This window comes from Sinohyriopsis cumingii, chromosome 15 (assembly GCF_028554795.1).
Source record: "Sinohyriopsis cumingii isolate HCF-2022 chromosome 15, ASM2855479v2, whole genome shotgun sequence".
Lineage (NCBI taxonomy): Eukaryota > Metazoa > Mollusca > Bivalvia > Unionida > Unionidae > Sinohyriopsis > Sinohyriopsis cumingii.
In genome coordinates this window covers 141705391-141726989 of record NC_142975.1, presented here as the reverse complement: position 1 = coordinate 141726989, position 21599 = coordinate 141705391, and the positions used below count along the sequence as shown (strand labels likewise).

Here is a 21599-nt window from a genome sequence, read left to right as displayed (position 1 = left end):
GAATATTATGAAAAAAGAAACACGGGGAACAAACTAGTAAACAATACAAGGTATAAATACACACAACATGCACACGCTTAACATGCAGATATCAATATTAATCCTTTTCTGTTTTTCCTCCTATACAAGCATATACATTAAAATTATATGATAGGTTCCAAAAGACCGTGAAGCATGGTACCTACACGAAGAGCTCACAATTGTCACTGCCAAACTACCTGAGCCATAACGGAACCATTAATTAAGTAACAACTTAAAGAATTTGATCTCTAATAGCCAGTCTGTACAAGAAAAAACAAAAGAATAATTTACAAAACAAATAGCACACACATATAGCAAACACTGGACAACACTAATCCCTGGCACGGATCAATCTTTGTATTAAAACTCCAAGACCAGCCAGAGTCAAGGAGATTCTAAACACTAGAGCAGGGCAGTGTATAAACCCTAGATCAAACTTAATTAAATCAAAATTTTAATAAACCTAATACAAACAAAACTTACATGATGGGGGAAAACAAAAGCACATAAAATCCTTTAACTTTTGGCACTAGTGGGTACCTTCTATGATGCAAGTCTGAGAGGAACCACATCAGTAAAGTTAAGAGAATTAATGTAAAGCTAACCGACACAATTTTATTGATATTGCAATACATTATTTCAAGATTCTGCTTATCACAAATTCTGATATTGCACTTTTCCAATAAAATGTGCATTAAAATACGAAGTAATTAATATGCTAGACAACTGACAATGTTGTTTGAAGCATTATTTTATTTATTTTACCAAGCATTGTTGCATTTCAACCAAATTTACATGCAGCTATGTATTGTTGTGACCTTGGTAAAACGATATTCGGTTCCCACAAGAGGGAGAAGTCACTTTTCCCTTGGTAGAATAGAAAGAAGTGAAAGACCATTTGCAGATTTGATCCATTTTGATCATCATATCAGCGCAAAGAAGGAACAGATTCTCCATACTGAATGAGCCTTTCATCCACTGGTCTTTCATCAGATTTGGCAGCTGTGGGAATGTCAAATGATCAGTCTTTTTACAACTAGGTGGAATCAGAAACTGCCCACCTTCATTTCCCCAGTACTAGATCCTGAGGCTTGGTCCATCTATGCTCTTTCTATCAAATCCTGGATAATGGATCTTCTCTTTTTAGTGATAGATCTACCCAGAGAAGCTGCAAGGGCATGCGAATGTGAGAATCTTGCAAATTTTGTATGAATTTACCTACTAGGAGATCAGTGATGTGCAAGAACTCAAACAAATAAAAAAAGGCATGCGTATAAAAATGTCTTCTATGCAGTATGCTATTTCTAATTAACTGTTGACTCTTAAACTGTTTGTTGCAACAGAAGTCACACCACCGGTAGAGATATCATAGTACTTGTTGTGAAATCTGTCTCTTTTCAGGTAGGCAGCTGTTTACACATCTCATTTCTTCAGCCTTACATGAATGGTTGTGAAACTAAATTTGAAATGCATGCTTTTGGCATTCCGTCATAGTTTATCCATTGTGTCCAGGAAGTTTTACAAATGCCTGTTTAAAATATGGGTATCAAAATGGCTAATTTTTAAAAACATAAAAATGGCTGATTTTCAGCATGGTTCATCTTCAAAGTTTTATTTGGCAAATAATGGCTTATGATAGTGATGATGATAACGACTTTTATTGTTATGAACTATATCATATTATTGGAACTGGTAAAATTTGAATAATTTTAAACCTGAAAATGAAATATGTGTCCAGTTTACATGGTGGCTGGATAAAAGCAGATCGCTTACGGGTCAGCCACTCTTTCAGCACTATTTCGAAATTGAATGTAGAAAGGCAGAATATCAAGTGCAATTTAAATGTATAGTTCAGTATTTGTTTCTTTTCTTAGACATGTTAACCCTGTGGGATTAATGCTGATATAACTAGAGGTGAAGATTTTGAATTAAGTTGAGCTCTAATAGAAAGCAGAAAGAAAGAGAGATGGATATTGATATGTTCGGTAAAAATTTAATTTGGCTGTGTCTTCTTCCCTCTCCTTTTTTTTTCTTCTTCCCTGTTATTGTTGTGACAAGGGGGGGAGCTCCCCCATTTAGATGTTATCCTTTCAGCATCTCTGTCTATCCAAGAGGATCCCCACCAAGCTGAATCTTTTTAAACAGCCTTGGACCCACTGTTTGCCTGAACTGTCCTCTCCTTCATGCTTGGCTCTTGTCAGGAGAGTCTTGCAGCATAAACAATTCAGCCCCCATGATCATGTAAAGAATTGCATGGGCTAGAAGGTACTCACTTATGGGAGAAAATGGCATGTTTTCAAGGGCTGGTGCAAAGTCAATAATATTGTCCCTTTGACTGCCTCTGAATTTTTCTCTGACTTTTTCTCTGGCTGTTCCAGTAGAAAAAGTTAGCGCTGATTACTATTAAAGGCTACCACTCTATGATATCAAACACATTTCATCACCGTGGTAGAGAGGAACCTTGACTTACATAGGCCTAAATTATTTACAGTTTCCCAAGTGGAATCTTTCCTGGGTTCTGACTTGACTGAATTAAAACAAATTTGACCCTTTAGCCTGGACCTTGCTGAAGCTCCTTTCATACAAAATTTGTTTCACCATGAGTCAGTGAATTACATGCCATTTAAGTTAACCCATCCTACATTCAGGTTTTATCAGATGGCTTGGCAGTCCTTATGCCGCAACCTAGTTTGATATTCAAGAAAAGGATGCCATTAGTGGACAATCTAAAAGTCATCCTGCATTGAGACAACCCATGAGGCCTTAAAACAGGATCCAATTCATGCACTCAGACATTAACTGAAGTGAACTGAGCCAGTTTGTTGAGCTCAAAGATGCCTCTTTCTCTTTTTCTCCCAGTTTAACCAGAAAAGAGGAGATAACCCCTCAAGCCCTTTTAGCATGGTTGAAGTGGGAAATATGCACAGCATACTCTTACATATTGCCAGAACAGAGTCACTCATGTTGGTCATGCCAAGACTTGATCTTAAGTTTGCATTGTTGAGATGTACCTGGTATGTGTGACTAGTAAGGGCTAGTACCTAAGACCACTCTTCAAACTGGGGCACTCTTGAGTTATGTCAGTTTCTTTTAATACGTTACATAGCCATCATAATGTATGGATTAGGAAGTATTATCTACTGTTTCATACTGAATATGTGTATATATATATATATATATATATATATATATATATATATATATATATATATATATATATATATAATTCAGAGAGTGTATGTCGCTAGCACAAACAACTAATCTGGTGGCCTAGTGGTTAGAGCATCCACCTCAGATGCGGGAGGTCACAGATTCGAACCCCGGCCAAGTCATACAAAAGACTTATAAACATGGTACTTGCAGCTGCCTTGCTAGGTGCTCAGCATTAAGAGGTTAATGTTAGGACTGGTCAGCCTGGTGTCATGATAATGTGACTGGGTGGGACATGATGCTACAGGTCTGCAGCATGATGGTCCAGTGCTAGCCATCAATATAAACTGTCACACTGCAGACATCGTAGCGATATGACTGAATTTTTTTTAAAGCTGCGTTAATAATCCAAATCACACAGACACTCAAGCACAGTGGTATGATGCCATTTTCCTATAAACAAGACGGCAGTTTTTGCCTGCCATATTGTTTTGAGAACATCAAAGAGCAGTAGCACTTTTCAAGTTTCCCTCTTTTTTACCATTGTCTCAGTGGCATTGTGATGGTTGATAGAGTGAAACTCAATTTTGATAGAATTCTTTTTACGTGAAAAAGAGAGACATTGTTTGCTGTCATCACCTTTGTTTTAGCACCTAATCCCTAATTGTCATTTTAATGTCTAATCCCTAATTGTCATTTTAATTCCTAATCCCTAATTGTCATTTTAATGTCTAATCCCTAATTATCATTTTAATATCTAATACCTAATTGTCATTTTAATGGATAAACCCTGATTGTCATTTTAATGGATAATCCCTAATTGTCATTTTAATGTCTAATCCCTAATTGTTGTTTTTGCACCTAATCCCTAATTGTTGAGAGTTCAGCACTGAAAAAACTAATTGCAGTCCTAATACATTTAGTGGAATTAAGCACATGCATGCAAAATGTTGTCCGCATCTTGTTTGAGTTCAGTCGGCAAATCTATGCAAAGTATTAGAAAACTTGCTTTGTCAACATAGGAAGCTTTAAGCCTGCTTGCTCCAATCTGTTTGGAAGTGAATGTGTGTATTATCTTTTAATGATATATATATATATACATATTTTGCATGTTTTGCTTTTAAATCCTCAAAATAAAACTCACATGAATATGCATTTTCTACCCAAACCACATCATTTTATACCTACTAAACAAAGTTAAAATCATACACAACATTGGCAGGGGCATCCACGTCTTATGGACAAATTTCTAGTTTATTTTATAAAACAAGTACTTGAAGTAATTATTTGTAAATGAATCTTAAAAATGCATTTTAATACATTAAAATAAAGAATAGAATATAGCCATTCAGAATGTTTCTGATCAAATGTTTTACATTTTCATTTTCACGTCATATTTTATATGCAGGTTAAATGGGAGCTTTTTGCTATTTCCATATATATATATATATATATATATATATATATATATATATATATATATATATATACTTTCTTTTTCATATAACCCATCACACTTTGGTGGATTATATACAGAATGTAAGTATATTTTTAAGAATTCACATTGATAATTTGTAAACATTGAAAACATCCTTTTCAACTTTATTCAACCATTATTTCATCTCTTGTCTTAATTTTTATTGAAAATTGAAGCACCCTTTACTTTTATTGTTCATGCATATAAAATAAATTTAAGAAACTGACTTTGCTTTTGATGTTTGCTTTTAAATGTAATGTTTGTTAATTGTAGCTGACAGATTTTTCTAATTCATTCATTTCCTTCTTAGTACAGTATGTCGTATAATAGAAGATTTACATTCATCATTCATTTCTACAAGAAAAAGTGTTTATATAGTATCAAAGTTTCCACTCTAATAAAACTCTCATTACTCTTTATTACGTAATTACTAATTCTACCTTCAGTTCAATATATCTTTTTTCTTCCATACTGCTTGCTGTCTCATTGATCCATGTTGATAATTAAGGGGGTAAGTATTATTGTAATACATTTATTTACAAATGTTTTATTTTTTGTCAGATGTTGTCATATGAAGTTTTCAATATATAATGACCTGAATGACATATAACATCATTAATGCCCTTTTTTATAAACCCATGTAATATTTTTTATTTTTCACATGTATATCATAGTATGACTTAATACACTACAGAAGTGTTGTATAAACCATCCATAGCGATTCAGGTTGTAACATGGAACACATATCAGTGTTTTTCTCGTAATTTGTCATATGATAAATAGAATTATTTTCATGTGCTCAGATGGTCAATTGAATCATACAAATTTCTGATGTGTTGAATCAGACAGGTGTGCTTGTATCATATGAGAAGAATCATACAGATGTGCTCATATTGTATGAGAAGAATCGTACAGGTGTGCTGTTATCATGTGTGTAGAATCATACAGGCATGCTTATATCATGTGAGTAGAATCATACAGGTTTATATCAAATGAATAGAATCCTACAGGTGTGCTTAAATCACATAAGTAGAATCGTACAGGTGTGCTTATATGAATAGAATCTCACAGGTATGCTTGTATCATATGAGGAGAATCATATAGGTGTGCTTATACCATGAGTAGAATCATACAGGTTGTTTTTATCATATGAGTAGAATAATACAGGTGTGCTTATATCATGAGTAGAATCATACACATTTGCTAATATGAGTAGAATCATACAGGTGTGCAGATATCATGTGTAGAATTATACAGATGTACTTATATTGTATGAGTGGAATCATACAAGTGTGCTTATATTGTATGAGTATAATCATACATGTGTGCTTATGTATCATAGGAGAAGAATCATGCAGATCTCTTTATATCATATGTGTAGAATACTTTGTTGTTGTGGGGTTTGATGCCATTTTTCAGCACACGATAGGCTATACATGGCAGCCAGTATTAATGGTGGAGGAAGAACCCGAGTAAACCCGGGAAAAGACCACCGACCCACGAGAAGCTACTGGCAGAGTAGAATACTACGGGTGTGCTTATATCATATGAGTAGAATCATGTCATGAGTAGTCATACAGATGAGCTCATGTCATACAAGTATAACCATACAGATGTGCTTATGGAATGTCATGAGTAGTCATACAGATGTGCTTATGGCATGTGATGAGTAGTCATACAGATGTGCTTATGGCATGTCATGAGTAGTCATACAGATGTGCTTATGGAATGTCATGAGTAGTCATACAGATGTGCTTATGGAATGTCATGAGTAGTCATACAGATGTGCTTATGGCATGTGATGAGTAGTCATACAGATGTGCTTATGGCATGTCATGAGTAGTCATACAGATGTGCTTATGGAATGTCATGAGTAGTCATACAGATGTGCTTATGGCATGTGATGAGTAGTCATACAGATGAGCCAATGTCCTATGAAATTTGAAAAACTGATTGATCTGGCTGAAGGTTTGCAAACCATAGATATTATTCAGCTCTCATTATATTTTTCATTTGAAGTGACCATGTGTACAAGATACACTTTTGATGAAATACCTAAGTCCTTCTTGTATTTCTTGTTGTAGGGTTACACACCACTTCATTTGGCAGCAATGCAGGGCCATGAGGATATAATAGAACTCCTTGTTCATACGTACAGTAAGTACTATATGCTTTCTTTCAGAGGTGTACCTAAATGTATAAATTTCTTGAAGCAAAAAATATGTATCTATTACAAACTCTTCAATATAACCAATGACAAATTTGGACCCCCAAAGACAAATTTAACTTTTGCACCAAGCACATCTTATGATTCCAGAGTCCTTTGTTATGGCATTGAATTGTAGTTACAAAACGTGTCTGAAGAGCAAAGAGATATTTGGGCATTATAAAGCAAATTTTGTGATCTATGTTTGGGTTTCATGTGCTTTTGGCATCAACAATGTGTAGAGTGTATAGAAGTGAGTTCATTTTATTTTGCAATTTTATAAACTATCTTTCTTATTTATCTATAGTCAGTAACAAAAATAAACTTGTGTACTAACATATCAGTAATTGTGGCATATAATGGACTATTACATAGAAATTTTTCATAATTCATTTCTTAAATAAATGATAAATAACATCAAAAAATATTTTTCATTGTTTATTAGTATGAATTTATTGTCTTCCAGCAGTAAACAAAATTAAGTGATTAAAATTTTCTTACACAGTTTTTTTTTCCTGATTTTAAAACAGAAGCAGATCCAAATGTCAGAGACTATAGTGGAAAAAAAGCCAAACAGTATCTAAAGATCTCAGCCTCCAGTCGAGCTCAACGTAAGTCCCCTTCTTCCATCAATTCTGACATTTTCCTGACAACAGGTCTACAAAATAATTTCTCTCGTGGGAACTCTCAGTCTGTGTCTCAGAAAAGCTTCATTAGTGTTCCAATTTCATCAGTGTCAAATAGAAGCACTATCAAGATTGAACATCTTTCTCAACAGACCAAGGCACAGATTCCATAAATATTCACTGAAATTATGTTATTTATTTTCTTTATGAATTACCTTTATCAAGCCTGTGAATGGCAGGACATACCATATTCATCATAATACTGGCACCATGCACTTGTAAAACATTTATATTCAGGTAATTTCACTGGATTTTAGTTCTGCATAATAAGTGCTGGTAATGTTAATGCTCTAATAACTAAAAATAGCCCTTTTCTGTGTCAGTGTATTGTCTCATCTATAGTGTCATGCTGAATGAAGGATATGTAAGATTTAATGAATGAAGTTAAGTTTTGACAAGACAGTGGACATGCATGTGGTAAATTGAAAGAAGACAGTGGACATACATAACGGTAAGTTCCAAGAAGATCATGATGTTTAAGATGGGTTTTATCAGATAATTCCTTCCCACGAGACCTGCTGTGATTAAGAAAGATGTGCTCATTAAGTGAAATATTTTGTTAGTTTTGAGTAGAAAATTGGTTTTGTTTATTAAGGCATGTGCAAGTATTAAGTTTAATAGAACAATGTATATCACTTTCTTTAATGGCAGCAACAACTGTGTCAGCAACATAGATTTCTGAGTTTGGCTTGGCTTTATATCTTGCATTCATTGGTGCTGTATTAATTCCATTCCAAGGTCAGACATTTTTTTCTACTATCTACATTATCTTTGTTCCTGAAAAGAAAATGCAAGACATAAATCCTTGCCAATGATTTTAGACACAATATTTTTTAGATCCTTTTTGATCAGTCACATGCAGTTGCTCAGACATTTACATTGAAACCAAAATTATTGCTTAATACATATTAAAAAAGTAGAGTCACTCTGCCCCATTGAGAGCATATTTTACATTTCAAATTTGTATGGCTTGCTTAATTTCTTAGATTTGTTTCCTGCAGCTCACACATATATATATATATATATATATATATATATATATATATATATATATATATATATATATATGCCATTTTTAATACAAGAGCTCAACAGAATTGAGTTCTGCATCAATAAAAACACATTTTTGCTCAAATCACATGTTAAATACCTTATTCCCCAAAAAGTCATGGAAGAAATAACTGTTAATTAGCCTGCAAAATATTGATATCATGATTCTGGTTAACGTGCCCAAAATTGTTACACCTCAGTGCTGATTCATCATTTGTAATCTTTTAGCTCACCTGGTCAAAGGTCAGGTAAGCAATGTTATGGCCCTGCATCCATCATATGTCAGCTGTTGGCCATGTGAACACTCTTAGAGATTTCATTTCTTATCAGATTTGGTATGTAAACTTTTATCCTCAAGACCTTGGATGAGTTCGATTATGAGTGACATCCGTGCATATTAATGAGGTGATCCTGCTTTTGATGGGCTGAGCTGATGAAGTCCATGTTTCTAAGCAGATTTGGTACATAAACTTATATTAAGATGTCATATGGGTTTGATTATGAGTGACATCCTTGTATGTTAATAAAGTGATTTAGTAAGTACCTGATTAGTCTAGCTTGTGAACTTTCTGTAAACCATATTTCTCATCTGAACTTGATAAATTGGGTATATAAGCTTATATTTTTAAGATCCCAGATGAGTTCAGTTATGAGTGACATAAACAAATTAATATAGTGATCTTGCAATCTGATTGGTTGAGCATGTGAACACCATAGAGACCATATTTCTGATTAGATTTAATATGTAAGCTTATATCAGGAAGACGTGAAGTGAGTTCAGTTATGAGTGTCATCTCTGCATAATCTAGAGGTAATCTTGCAGCTTCTTGGCTGAGCTCGTAAACACTCAGGAAGCCACATTTTTTAAATAAATTTTTTATTACATTTGGTATGTAAGCTTATGTCATGAAGACATGGAACAAGAGATTAGATTTATAAATAATGTGTAGAATATCTTTGTGTCTACTATGGTTTAGTTTACTTTTGAGAGCAACACATGAATGATATTGTATGCATGAGAAAGCTTATGGTTGGTGCTTGATTTACACCAAACTATAAAAGCAATCCTGAGGTTATGACATAAATTGAAATTCAAAAGTAATTTGTTTTGATTGGATACAGTAAATTAAGGAAGTTCCTGGGCAAATTATACCTCTAAGTTTTCAACTAATGTTATTTTATGCATAATTTTCACACAAATTAATACATATGTTATGTGTGTGAGTTGTGTGCAAGTCACACAGTAGATGGTGCAAGCAATGGTGTGAAAACGAGCACAATGGCACAAATTGAATGTTATCGCAAATTGAATGTTATCTCTTTATTATAAATGGCATTAGAATGAAAGTGTATAAATCGAATTGGCATATAGCGAACTTCACCTGTATATTTAAGGTAAGCTTACTTTTGAGAGCAGTTTAATTTGACATTTTTAGGGACTTGTTTTCATATTAGCAAGCTTTTTGTTATCCACACACACACTGAATGTATAGTAATGAAAGATTGAAGTTCTAAGTTTTACATGACTATACTTTGAAAAAAGTATTTATAAGGATACATGTTTATCATTCTCCTTGCATTATATTTTGATTCATGTGATGGGTTAGATTGTGTCTTATAAATGCAGCATATAATGATTTTTTAAAAAATGTCATTAATTGACTAAAACATAAATTTTCAGCCCATTTTGTTGTAAAAGAATTTGCTAATTTTTAGTGACAAAGGTTTCATATAAAATAATACATGTTCAAAAGTAATCATAATTTTGTGCAAATTGACAATATATGATAAATTTCAAACAGTATTGAACATTCAAGCAAGATGATTACATAATATCAGTCAATCATTAAGGCACAGGGGAGGTGGCTAGACTTTAAAAGTGTTTTGTGGTCCTAGGGGGATAAGTGTACATGTCCCAAATAAGCAACATTGTACAATTATGAAATAGTTAGTTTGTCATATTTCCCTGTAGAAAATGACTGGAAATTCATATTTTAAATAAAAATGTTTTCTTTAGCATTGCACACTCTTACAATAACAACCAATGAAGTTCAAAATTTTGTTCTTTAAAATCCATTGGATGGTGAAATATGGTATTAACTTGTTCTTTAAAATCCATTGGATGGTGAAATATGGTATTAACTTGTTCTTTAAAATCCATTGGATGGTGAAATATGGTATTAACTTGTACTTAACTGACTACTGCTCTCAGTAGTTATGGGGGTGGGGGGATTAAACATAATGCAGATGTTTTTTTCTTTCTTTAATCTTTGCAATCATTACGGACTGAACAGTTTTCTTGTTGAAATTCCCATGAAGATCTTGTGCGATTTTCTCACTACTGAGAATGATCATTCTGCATCTGCCCTGATTTGGGTGGTGTTGCTATGGTAACAGATATCACATACTCCAGAACTTCTGATTTTGTTATGGTGTTTGCTGTACATGCAAAGTATAAAATGTATCCCCTTGCTGCTGTGCTTCACTTGAGTCAAACTCTTAACCAGGAGTTCAGGAACTTAGTTTTTCTTGTAGATAGCTCATCATTCTCAAGTCGCAGCTGAATTTATATAATGTTCCTTTTAAACTGAATCACACTACCATATTAGTTCTTTGTCACTCCAACTACCAAAATACTCATGTTTTGCATTTTATCTATGGAGTAAAATCTGACTCAAAGAAACATGGCTGCTGATCACAAACTAGTCAGTAATCTTGAATAAAGTTGCTTTCAACATTCTCTTTCAAGGCAACAAACTGTAACAACTTTTATTTCTTCAATACTCATCTGTGATTTACCTAACTGTAAACAAATTGGGGTTTCCCACTTCTGTTCTTTTACCTATACCCGTTATTCTCCGCAATAAGACTAGCAAACATAAATTCACAGTAGGTAACGTCATTCAGTTAACAAAGCATTATAATGGTACTTGTTTGTTTCTGACTTCTTTTACCTTTTAATTGCCTCAGTTACAGTTAACTGTATAAACTGCCCAGTAGTGATGATTTTCCGTATATGACAATTAACTATATAAACTAGCTGGTAGTTATGACTTTCCATATGTGACAATTAACTGTATAAACTCCCCAGTAGTGATGGTCTTCCACATATGACAACAAACTGTATAAACTCCCCAGTGGTGATGATTTTCCATCTATAACAATTAACTTTATAAACTGCTCAGTGGTGATGATTTTTCATATATGACAATTAACTGTATAAACTCCCCAGTAGTGATGATTTTCTATCTATAACAATTAACTTTATAAACAGCTCAGTAGTGATGATTTTCCATATATGACAATTAACTTTATAAACTGCTCAGTGGTGATGATTTTCCATGCATAACAATTAACTGTATAAACTGCTCAGTAGTGATGATTTTCCATACATAAAAATTAACTGTATAAACTGCTCAGTGCTGATGATTTTCCATACATAGCAATTAACTGTATAAACTGTTCAGTAGTGATGATTTTCCATGTATGGCAAGTAACTGTATAAACTCCCCAGTAGTGATGATTTTCAATACATAAAAATTAACTGTATAAACTGCTCAGTGGTGATGATTTTCCATACATAACAAGTAACTGTATAAACTGCCCAGTGGTGATGATTTTCCATACATAACAATTAACTGTATAAACTGCTCAGTGGTGATGATTTTCCATACATAACAAGTAACTGTATAAACTCCCCAGTAGTGATGATTTTCCATGTATGGCAAGTAACTGTATAAACTCCCCAGTAGTGATGATTTTCCATACATAAAAATTAACTGTATAAACTGTTCAGTAGTGATGATTTTTTCATGTATGGCAAGTAACTGTATAAACTCCCCAGTAGTGATGATTTTCCATGTATGGCAAGTAACTGTATAAACTCCCCAGTAGTGATGATTTTCCATACATAAAAATTAACTGTATAAACTGCTCAGTGGTGATGATTTTCCATACATAACAAGTAACTGTATAAACTGCCCAGTGGTGATGATTTTCCATACATAAAAATTAACTGTATAAACTGTTCAGTAGTGATGATTTTCCATACACAACAATTAACTGTATAAACTCCCCAGTGGTGATGATTTTCCATACATAACAATTAACTGTATAAACTCCCCAGTAGTGATGATTTTCCATGCATAACAATTAACTGTATAAACTCCCCAGTAGTGATGATTTTCCATACATAAAAATTAACTGTATAAACTGCTCAGTGGTGATGATTTTCCATACATAAAAATTAACTGTATAAACTGCTCAGTAGTGATGATTTTCCATGTATGGCAAGTAACTGTATAAAGTGCCCAATAATGGTAATTTTCCATATATGACAGTTAACTGTATAAACTGCCCGGTATTGATCATTTTCCATGAGTGTTGAGCATGAACCTGTATGAATCATGACTTTTTGGAAAAAAAATAACAAACTACAGTATATAAGCAAATATAGTGTTAGTTACAAAGTTCTGTCTGATTCTTTTTTTCTAATAGATTTATGGAAATTGTATTGTAATTGTAAATTGTAAACATGACCCTGTGTAACAGGTTTGTGAGTAAATATTTATATTTTTATGTGACATGTCATGATATGGCAGATTTGCTTTAAAGTAATCATTGACCTCTAAGAAAATTGCATGCACTTTTTTCCTGTCTTATAACCTGGATTATCTTTTTTCTTGGCAAATACATTTTTACATTAACTTAACAATATCTTTCAGATTAATCTATTGTAAATTTTAAAATAGAAGATTTGCTAAGGTTACCAAAATGAGAAATCGTTATTTTAAAATAATAGAAGGTTATATAACATTAACAAAAATTGTGAAAATGTATGTTGTAAATAATGGTAGATTAAATAATATTACCAAAATGTGAAATTATATGTTTAAAGTAATAGAAGATTAGGTAAGATTATCAAAATGAAAAATTGTTAGTTTCAAATGATAGAATGTTAAGTAAGGTTAGCAAAATGAGAAATTAAGTTTAATTGTACAAGATTACAATATGTATAATTTTTATGCTATCTAGGGTGAGGCCATTTATTGCTACCCATCATGTTCATTTGCCTGATTGCATCATGACCCATCCAACCATGAAATTTGTTTCTCTTCAGTAACTTTTCAAGGATGTCATGAATATTAACCAAATTGCACTTTCTTTTAATGAGATTTAAACCAAGTTATAGTTTGTTTGATTTTGAACTTTGCCTTTCTATTGCATCATAAGTTTGATTCTCCTTGAAAATTTTAGAAGGACTTTATGGATTTCAAACCAAATTTATCATAAAACTTTACTTCAAAAAAAAAACTGGATCAATTTCAGTTTTCACCATTTTCCAAAAAAACATCATGGGGTTATGGCTTCTTTTTGACTTGGTATTTTAGATTTTAATTGTAATTTCTTTTCCACTTAATAGCTTTTGAAAGATTGCATGGATTCAAACAAATTTGATATGAGGCTTTACATAAAGAATACTTACGACAAATTTTGTTTGGTATGAACTATTGCATAACAAGACCTAATTTGGTACGAAGCTTTACATTGAGACCTAATTTGGTATGAAGCTTTACATTAAGACCTAATTAGGTATGAAGCTTTACATTAAGACCTAATTAGGTATAAAGCTTACATTAAGACCTAATTTGGTATGAAGCTTTACATTAAGACCTAATTTGGTATGAAGTTTTACATTAAGACCTAATTAGGTATAAAGCTTACATTAAGACCTAATTTGGTATGAAGCTTTACATTAAGACCTAATTTGGTATGAAGCTCTACATTAAGACCTAATTAGGTATAAAGCTTACATTAAGACCTAATTTGGTATGAAGCTTAACATTAAGACCTAATTTGGTATGAAGTTTTACATTAAGACCTAATTTGGTATGAAGTTTTACGTTAAGACCTAATTTGGTATGAAGTTTTACATTAAGACCTAATTTGGTATGAAGTTTTACATTAAGACCTAATTAGGTATAAAGCTTACATTAAGACCTAATTTGGTATGAAGCTTTACATTAAGACTAATTTGGTATGAAGCTTTACATTAAGACCTAATTAGGTATAAAGCTTACATTAAGACCTAATTTAGTATGAAGCTTTTCATTAAGACCTAATTTGGTATGAAGCTTTACATTAAGACCTAATTAGGTATAAAGCTTACATTAAGACCTAATTTGGTTTAAAGCTTTACATTAAGACCTAATTTGGTATGAAGTTTTACATTAAGACCTAATTAGGTATAAAGCTTACATTAAGACCTAATTTGGTATGAAGCTTTTCATTAAGACCTAATTTGGTATGAAGCTCTACATTAAGACCTAATTAGGTATAAAGCTTACATTAAGACCTAATTTGGTATGAAGCTTAACATTAAGACCTAATTTGGTATGAAGTTTTACATTAAGACCTAATTTGGTATGAAGTTTTACGTTAAGACCTAATTTGGTATGAAGTTTTACATTAAGACCTAATTTGGTATGAAGTTTTACATTAAGACCTAATTAGGTATAAAGCTTACATTAAGACCTAATTTGGTATGAAGCTTTACATTAAGACTAATTTAGTATGAAGCTTTACATTAAGACCTAATTAGGTATAAAGCTTACATTAAGACCTAATTTAGTAGAAGCTTTACATTAAGACCTAATTTGGTATGAAGCTTTACATTAAGACCTAATTAGGTATAAAGCTTACATTAAGACCTAATTTGGTATGAAGCTTTACATTAAGACCTAATTTGGTATGAAGCTTTACATTAAGACCTAATTTGGTATGAAGTTTTACAGTAAGACCTAATCTGATATGAAGCTTTACATTAAGACCTAATTAGGTATAAAGCTTACATTAAGACCTAATCTGATATGAAGCTTTACATAATAAGACTGAGGTCAAGTGTGACGTTTACTATTTTCTAGCAAAACATACAGAGTTATGACCCCAGTTGTTAACTTTCAACCTTGCCTTCATTTGCATCATATTGGCTGGGCCATCCATGTCATATTGACACATGTCTAGTAATTTTTAAAAAATGTTTATATTTGTTCTTTAAGTCCCTTTTTATGTGGTACCAATGTTTACAGAACTGTTGGTTGATACAAACCTTTAATGGAATCATGAAATCATGAAGCTTAAGAAATCAGTTACACACTGAATGAAAATGTCAGTAGCAGAGATCAATTACACACTGAACGCAAATGGCAGAAGCAGAAATCAATTACACACTGAATACAAATGGCAGTAGCAGAGATAAATTACACACTGAATGAAAATGGCAGTAGCAGAGATCAATTACACACTGAATGAAAATGGCAGTAGCAGAGATAAATTACACTGAATGAAAATGTCAGTAGCAGAGATAAATTACACACTGAATGAAAATGTCAGCAGCAGAGATTAATTACACACTGAATGAAAATGGCAGTAGCAGAGATCAATTACACACTGAATGAAAATGGCAGTAGCAGAGATAAATTACACACTGAATGAAAATGACAGTAGCAGAGATCAATTACACACTGAATGAAAATGGCAGTAGCAGAGATTAATTACACACTGAATGAAAATGGCAGTAGCAGATATAAATTACACACTGAATGAAAATGGCAGTAGCAGAGATAAATTACACACTGAATGAAAATGACAGTAGCAGAGATCAATTACACACTGAATGAAAATGAAAGTAGCAGAGATCAATTACACACTGTATGAAAATGGCAGTAGCAGAGATTAATTACACACTGAATGAAAATGGCAGTAGCAGAGATAAATTACACACTGAATGAAAATGACAGTAGCAGAAATAAATTACACACTAAATGAAAATGACAGTAGCAGAGATCAATTACACACTGAATGAAAATGACAGTAGCAGAGATAAATTACACACTGAATGAAAATGGCAGTAGCAGAGATCAATTACACACTGAATGAAAATGGCAGTAGCAGAGATAAATTACACTGAATGAAAATGTCAGTAGCAGAGATAAATTACACACTGAATGAAAATGTCAGCAGCAGAGATTAATTACACACTGAATGAAAATGGCAGTAGCAGAGATCAATTACACACTGAATGAAAATGGCAGTAGCAGAGATAAATTACACACTGAATGAAAATGACAGTAGCAGAGATCAATTACACACTGAATGAAAATGGCAGTAGCAGAGATTAATTACACACTGAATGAAAATGGCAGTAGCAGAGATAAATTGCACACTGAATGAAAATGACAGTAGCAGAGATAAATTACACACTGAATGAAAATGGCAGTAGCAGAGATCAATTACACACTGAATGAAAATGAAAGTAGCAGAGATCAATTACAAACACTGAATGAAAATGGCAGTAGCAGAGATTAATTACACACTGAATGAAAATGGCAGTAGCAGAGATAAATTACACACTGAATGAAAATGACAGTAGCAGAGATAAATTACACACTAAATGAAAATGACAGTAGCAGAGATCAATTACACACTGAATGAAAATGACAGTAGCAGAGATAAATTACACACTGAATGAAAATGGCAGTAGCAGAGATAAATTACACACTGAATGAAAATGACAGTAGCAGAGATAAATTACACACTGAATGAAAATGGCAGTAGCAGAGATAAATTACACACTGAATACAAATGGCAGTAACAGAGATAAATTACACACTGAATGAAAATGACAGCAGAGGTAAATTACACACTGAATGAAATTGGCAATAACAGATAAATAACACTGAACAAAAATGGCAGTAGCAGAGATAAATTACACTGAATAAAAATGGCAGTAGCAGTGCATTGTTTATTCATGCATAGTGTATGCTTGATATGCTTGCTTCATGACCTCATGAATCATGTAAATATGAAGTTTAATTCTTATAATTACAAGCAATTGTAATTATTCTGATAATGTATCTCAGTAATAGAACCTTTTTTTAACCATTGTTTTCTCATCTTGTCAGTGCATGATAAGAAAGGCACACAAGTAGTCCCATTTTTGTGAACTGATAACTTCTGGTTTTCAGCATCACATGGGGAGATATTAACAACTGGGAATGCTTGTTGCAATGGCTTTGTAAATAATTTCAATTCTAATATCCATGAAAATAAATGAATTCACAGTGTTGGTTTTTTTCAGCATTTGTTTTCATGATTTTGTTTCTTCACAATGCACAAATACCAGAAAGTTTCTGAATTAAGTATTTTAAATGGTCACAAGTGTTAATTTGTATTTTATATTGAAAATTTGAATTACCGTATTTTATAGTTTTAAATTGTTTTTTTCAAATGTCAGTTATTTGCCATGCTAATTGAAGGTGCATTTAACTTGTGTATATTTTGCATCAGGCCTGTTTTGTTTTTTGTACATTTTATAATTTTTATTTCTACAATATTCAGTATATTCCCTCAATAGTTTTACTTATGAACTTCATAATTCAAAATTGTACATTTGCATCTTACAAAACATTATAATTTTATATCATTTTATATTATTTTTGAAAAGTTGGTAAACTCCTATATGTCCAATCTCTCCTTTCTTGTAGATCCCTTATAAGGGTTGAATAAATACAAGGGTTGAATAAATATAATATTACTACTTTTGATAGGTAAATATTTATCTCCGTGAAGCAGAAACTGTAAAGGAGATATATGCTTCTTTACATATAGCATTGTCCTGCAGCAAGGATATACAAACAATAATCACTCAGCTTCAGTTGCCAGATTTATCTTTAATATTTTACTTGAATGCTGTTAAAATTCCAATTCAGCAGTTTTTGAGGTATACCTTTCTGGTTTTCTGAGGATATAAAATACTTCCAACAAATTAAATTTTTTAAATTTAGTCCTTTTACAGCTCTAGAGCTCAGTTAATGTGGAGTGGGTCTATTTGTCAGTTTCATCTACAAGTATAAATATATAACATGCAATTGTAGACATGAATAGTCCTGCACACAAATCAGCCATTGTTTTAAGTCATATGAGTGTACATTTCTTCATGGTTTTATGGGTATAATTGGTATTAGAGTTCATATTTTGTGAAAATTATTGCAGGGGTTGGAGTGAAGTATTTAAAATATTACCGGTTTTACCAACAATGGCATGTAGAAAATTACCAACTGTGAAATATGGCTGATTTGTACGGGAATGTCCACAATTACCATTGTCTGCAATAAACTATACTTTTAAAAGAAATTGACATCCATGTACATCTGCAAAATAAGTGAGCTTTTGTGTTGTCAAGATTTGTAGTTATCATTTTTAACTTGTTAAAGTATTTTTTAGAATTCTAGCAGGGCATACTCGTTAGACCTTTTTAAATGGACTTTAGAATATAGAATTTGATAAATTTAAAACTGTACTTACAGGTGACTTCCAACAGTGGTCAGATATTTTGATGTATGGGCAGGCTTTAAGTTTTTTTGTATATTGGGCATATTAATTAAAACTCCTTCTAACACATCTGCAGATGTAACCCTCTTCCTGATTGGTCTGATGTGAAAATATCGAGCTGTAATATCCAATTATGCTATTGGAAATGTTTAGTGATGTCATGACTCACCTGAAGTGGTGCTGCAGAGAGTTACATTTTCAATGATTTTTGACAAAATGTGCCATTGTGTTAGAATAGGGATGACAGTCAGGATTTGAGGATTAGGGGAAGTTAATGGTAGTTTTACTGTTACAAGTGCACCTCATACCTGATAAAATAAGCTTCACTATAACGAGATTCTAGATTTAACAAAGTAACACTATAGACCCTGTGACCAAAATTATTCATATAATTGGGTTTGTTTTCTTCTCAGAATATCCATCACTGAAAACTTTACAACAGAACCATTGTATTTGATTTGGAAATTGCCAGGACATATTTTTACAGTCCACTTTAGACTCTAGAATTAGCCTCTGTTTTATTTAGTCAATGCTGGATATTGTATTCCTAACAGTACAGATGTTGAATTTGTTAATGGTACACAGGGCTACTGAATTTCCCTTTTAGCACTAGGGTGCCCTTGTTGATTGAGTGGCCAAAGGTGCTTGCCCTTACAGATCCCTTGCATCTAACCTCTGTCATGCTTTAGAGTCTTCGCTTTGCCAATGTGGGTATGTGAGAAAGCTTGTCAGTAGCTTCCTGTGGGGATATGGTTCTTCCTGAGGTTTTCCAGAGTTCTTCTTCTGCCAAATATACTGGTTGCCATGTATTGCCTATCATGTGCTTAAAAATGGTATTAAACCAAAGAAATCCAAACCAAACCTTTTAACACTAAAGCCATTTCAACAGATTAGTGCCTTAAATCTCAGTAAACACACCTCACCAATCATATAGGTACATGTAAGACTTGTCGCCACTAATTCTTTCTGTGATCTATTTCCAATAAGTGTTATTAATCAGTGATCTACAGTGAGCTTATCTTTTCCATATATGATATAAAAGAAGCTACTGCACTGCTCCAATACTGCCCAGAGTGCACTATCTATTCACAAAAAAGAAAGCCATTCTCACTGATTAATGCTTATTTGCACAGTGATGCTTTTAATAAAATCTATTAAAATAATTGATGCAACTGGAAGGCCAGAAGATGGAGCCTTTAAAACAATAGATGCAACTAAAAGGCCTGGAAATGGAGCCTTTTAAACAATAGATGCAACTAAAAGGCCTGGAAATGGAGCCTTTTAAATAATATATGCAACTTGAAGGCCTGGAAATGGAGCCTTTAAAACAATAGATGCAACTGGAAGTCAAAGAAATGGAGTCTTTTAAGCAATAGATATAACTAGAAGTCCATCTTCAATAACCAAGGTTCCAATGTGATAACTCTATCAACATCTTGGCATATTGAGCAGATATTTCTGTGCTACAGGTCTGTGAACTTCATTGAAGTCCAGGAAATAGAGTCTTTAAAACACTAGATGGAGCCTTTAAAATGGTAGATGCAACTGGAAGTCCAGGAAATGGAACCTTTAAAAAAATAGATGCAACTAGAAGGCTAGGAAATGGAGTCTTTAAAGATTATATAGCTTAAAAATATCATAGACTTCACATAAAGTCTCAAGCAACATAAAATCATGGAATTCTTCACGTAGGCATGATGGGATGTTGTTCTGTTTGTGATGCTTGTACATTATTAGCCAGTATGGAAACTAGGAATACACATTGTGCAGGTGGAATGTGTATTCTATTTGGATTAGTACTTCTTGTGCATTGTTTTGATATCATTGGATTTTTGCATGCATGTAAGTTTGTTATTTCTATTGTTTTGTGGTTTACAATTGTTAAAAGTGTACTGCCCGTGGCATCCATAATTGCTGCTTTGAACTGAAGATGACATTTAATTGACAAAAATGGATTGACATTACCCACTGCACATTTTTTATACTTATAAATAATTAGAGATTCATTAATTTAATTGCAGAATGTGTTTAGAAGTGATAAATATATCGTTTTGAGTTTCTTATTAAAGGGAAATGCAGCAGGAAGTTAATGATCTCAGTGATTTAGATTTTTCATCAGTTTAAGTCATACAGTGCAGATGTATATTAGAAATGATGTTTGATGAGTATATCTATTGACAGGGATTACATTACATGATCTGATCTGTAAATGCATGACAATATGGGTTGAAAAAAAACACATGAAACTTAGTATTATGTCTTTATTTCCTTTTTGAAACATTATCATTGGATACAATTAAATACAGAAACACCATGAAGTGAAAACAGTTTAATTTTCATAAACTGATATTAGCACTATATGTTTGACTGGCTTTTTGTTTATTCCTCTCTGCTATAGACATTCATAAAATATTCTTTTGTTTTCACTATATTCTGGTTCGCATTTATGGACACCAATCCAAGCACTGAATTATAATGGTAGAGAATTTTCTCCATTTTACTAGCTCCAGTTATGGACCCCAACCCAAGCACTGAATTATAATGGGGGAGAGCTGCATCCATATTACTGGCTCCATTTTTACAGCCCCCAACCCAAGCACTTAATTATAATATGGGT

The 21599-nt window shown here is 32.7% G+C and overlaps 2 protein-coding genes across 2 annotated transcripts in view; both read left to right on the top strand.

Moving 5' to 3' along the window:
* LOC149782937 (ankyrin repeat domain-containing protein SOWAHC-like) overlaps positions 1-2768 on the top strand; it is a 28466-nt gene extending 25698 nt beyond the window's left edge. The window contains exon 8 of the mRNA XM_089935184.1: positions 2670-2768. Within this exon, the coding sequence (XP_089791310.1) occupies positions 2670-2768 (99 nt within the window). The remainder of the gene's footprint in view (positions 1-2669) is intronic.
* The window catches only part of LOC149782936 (uncharacterized), a 54810-nt gene that overhangs the window by 1388 nt on the left and 31823 nt on the right, over positions 1-21599 (top strand). The window contains exons 2-4 of the mRNA XM_089934496.1: positions 4708-5159; positions 6733-6805; positions 7385-7465. Coding sequence (XP_089790622.1) covers positions 5142-5159; positions 6733-6805; positions 7385-7465 — 172 coding nt within the window. The 5' untranslated portion in view covers positions 4708-5141. The remainder of the gene's footprint in view (positions 1-4707; positions 5160-6732; positions 6806-7384; positions 7466-21599) is intronic.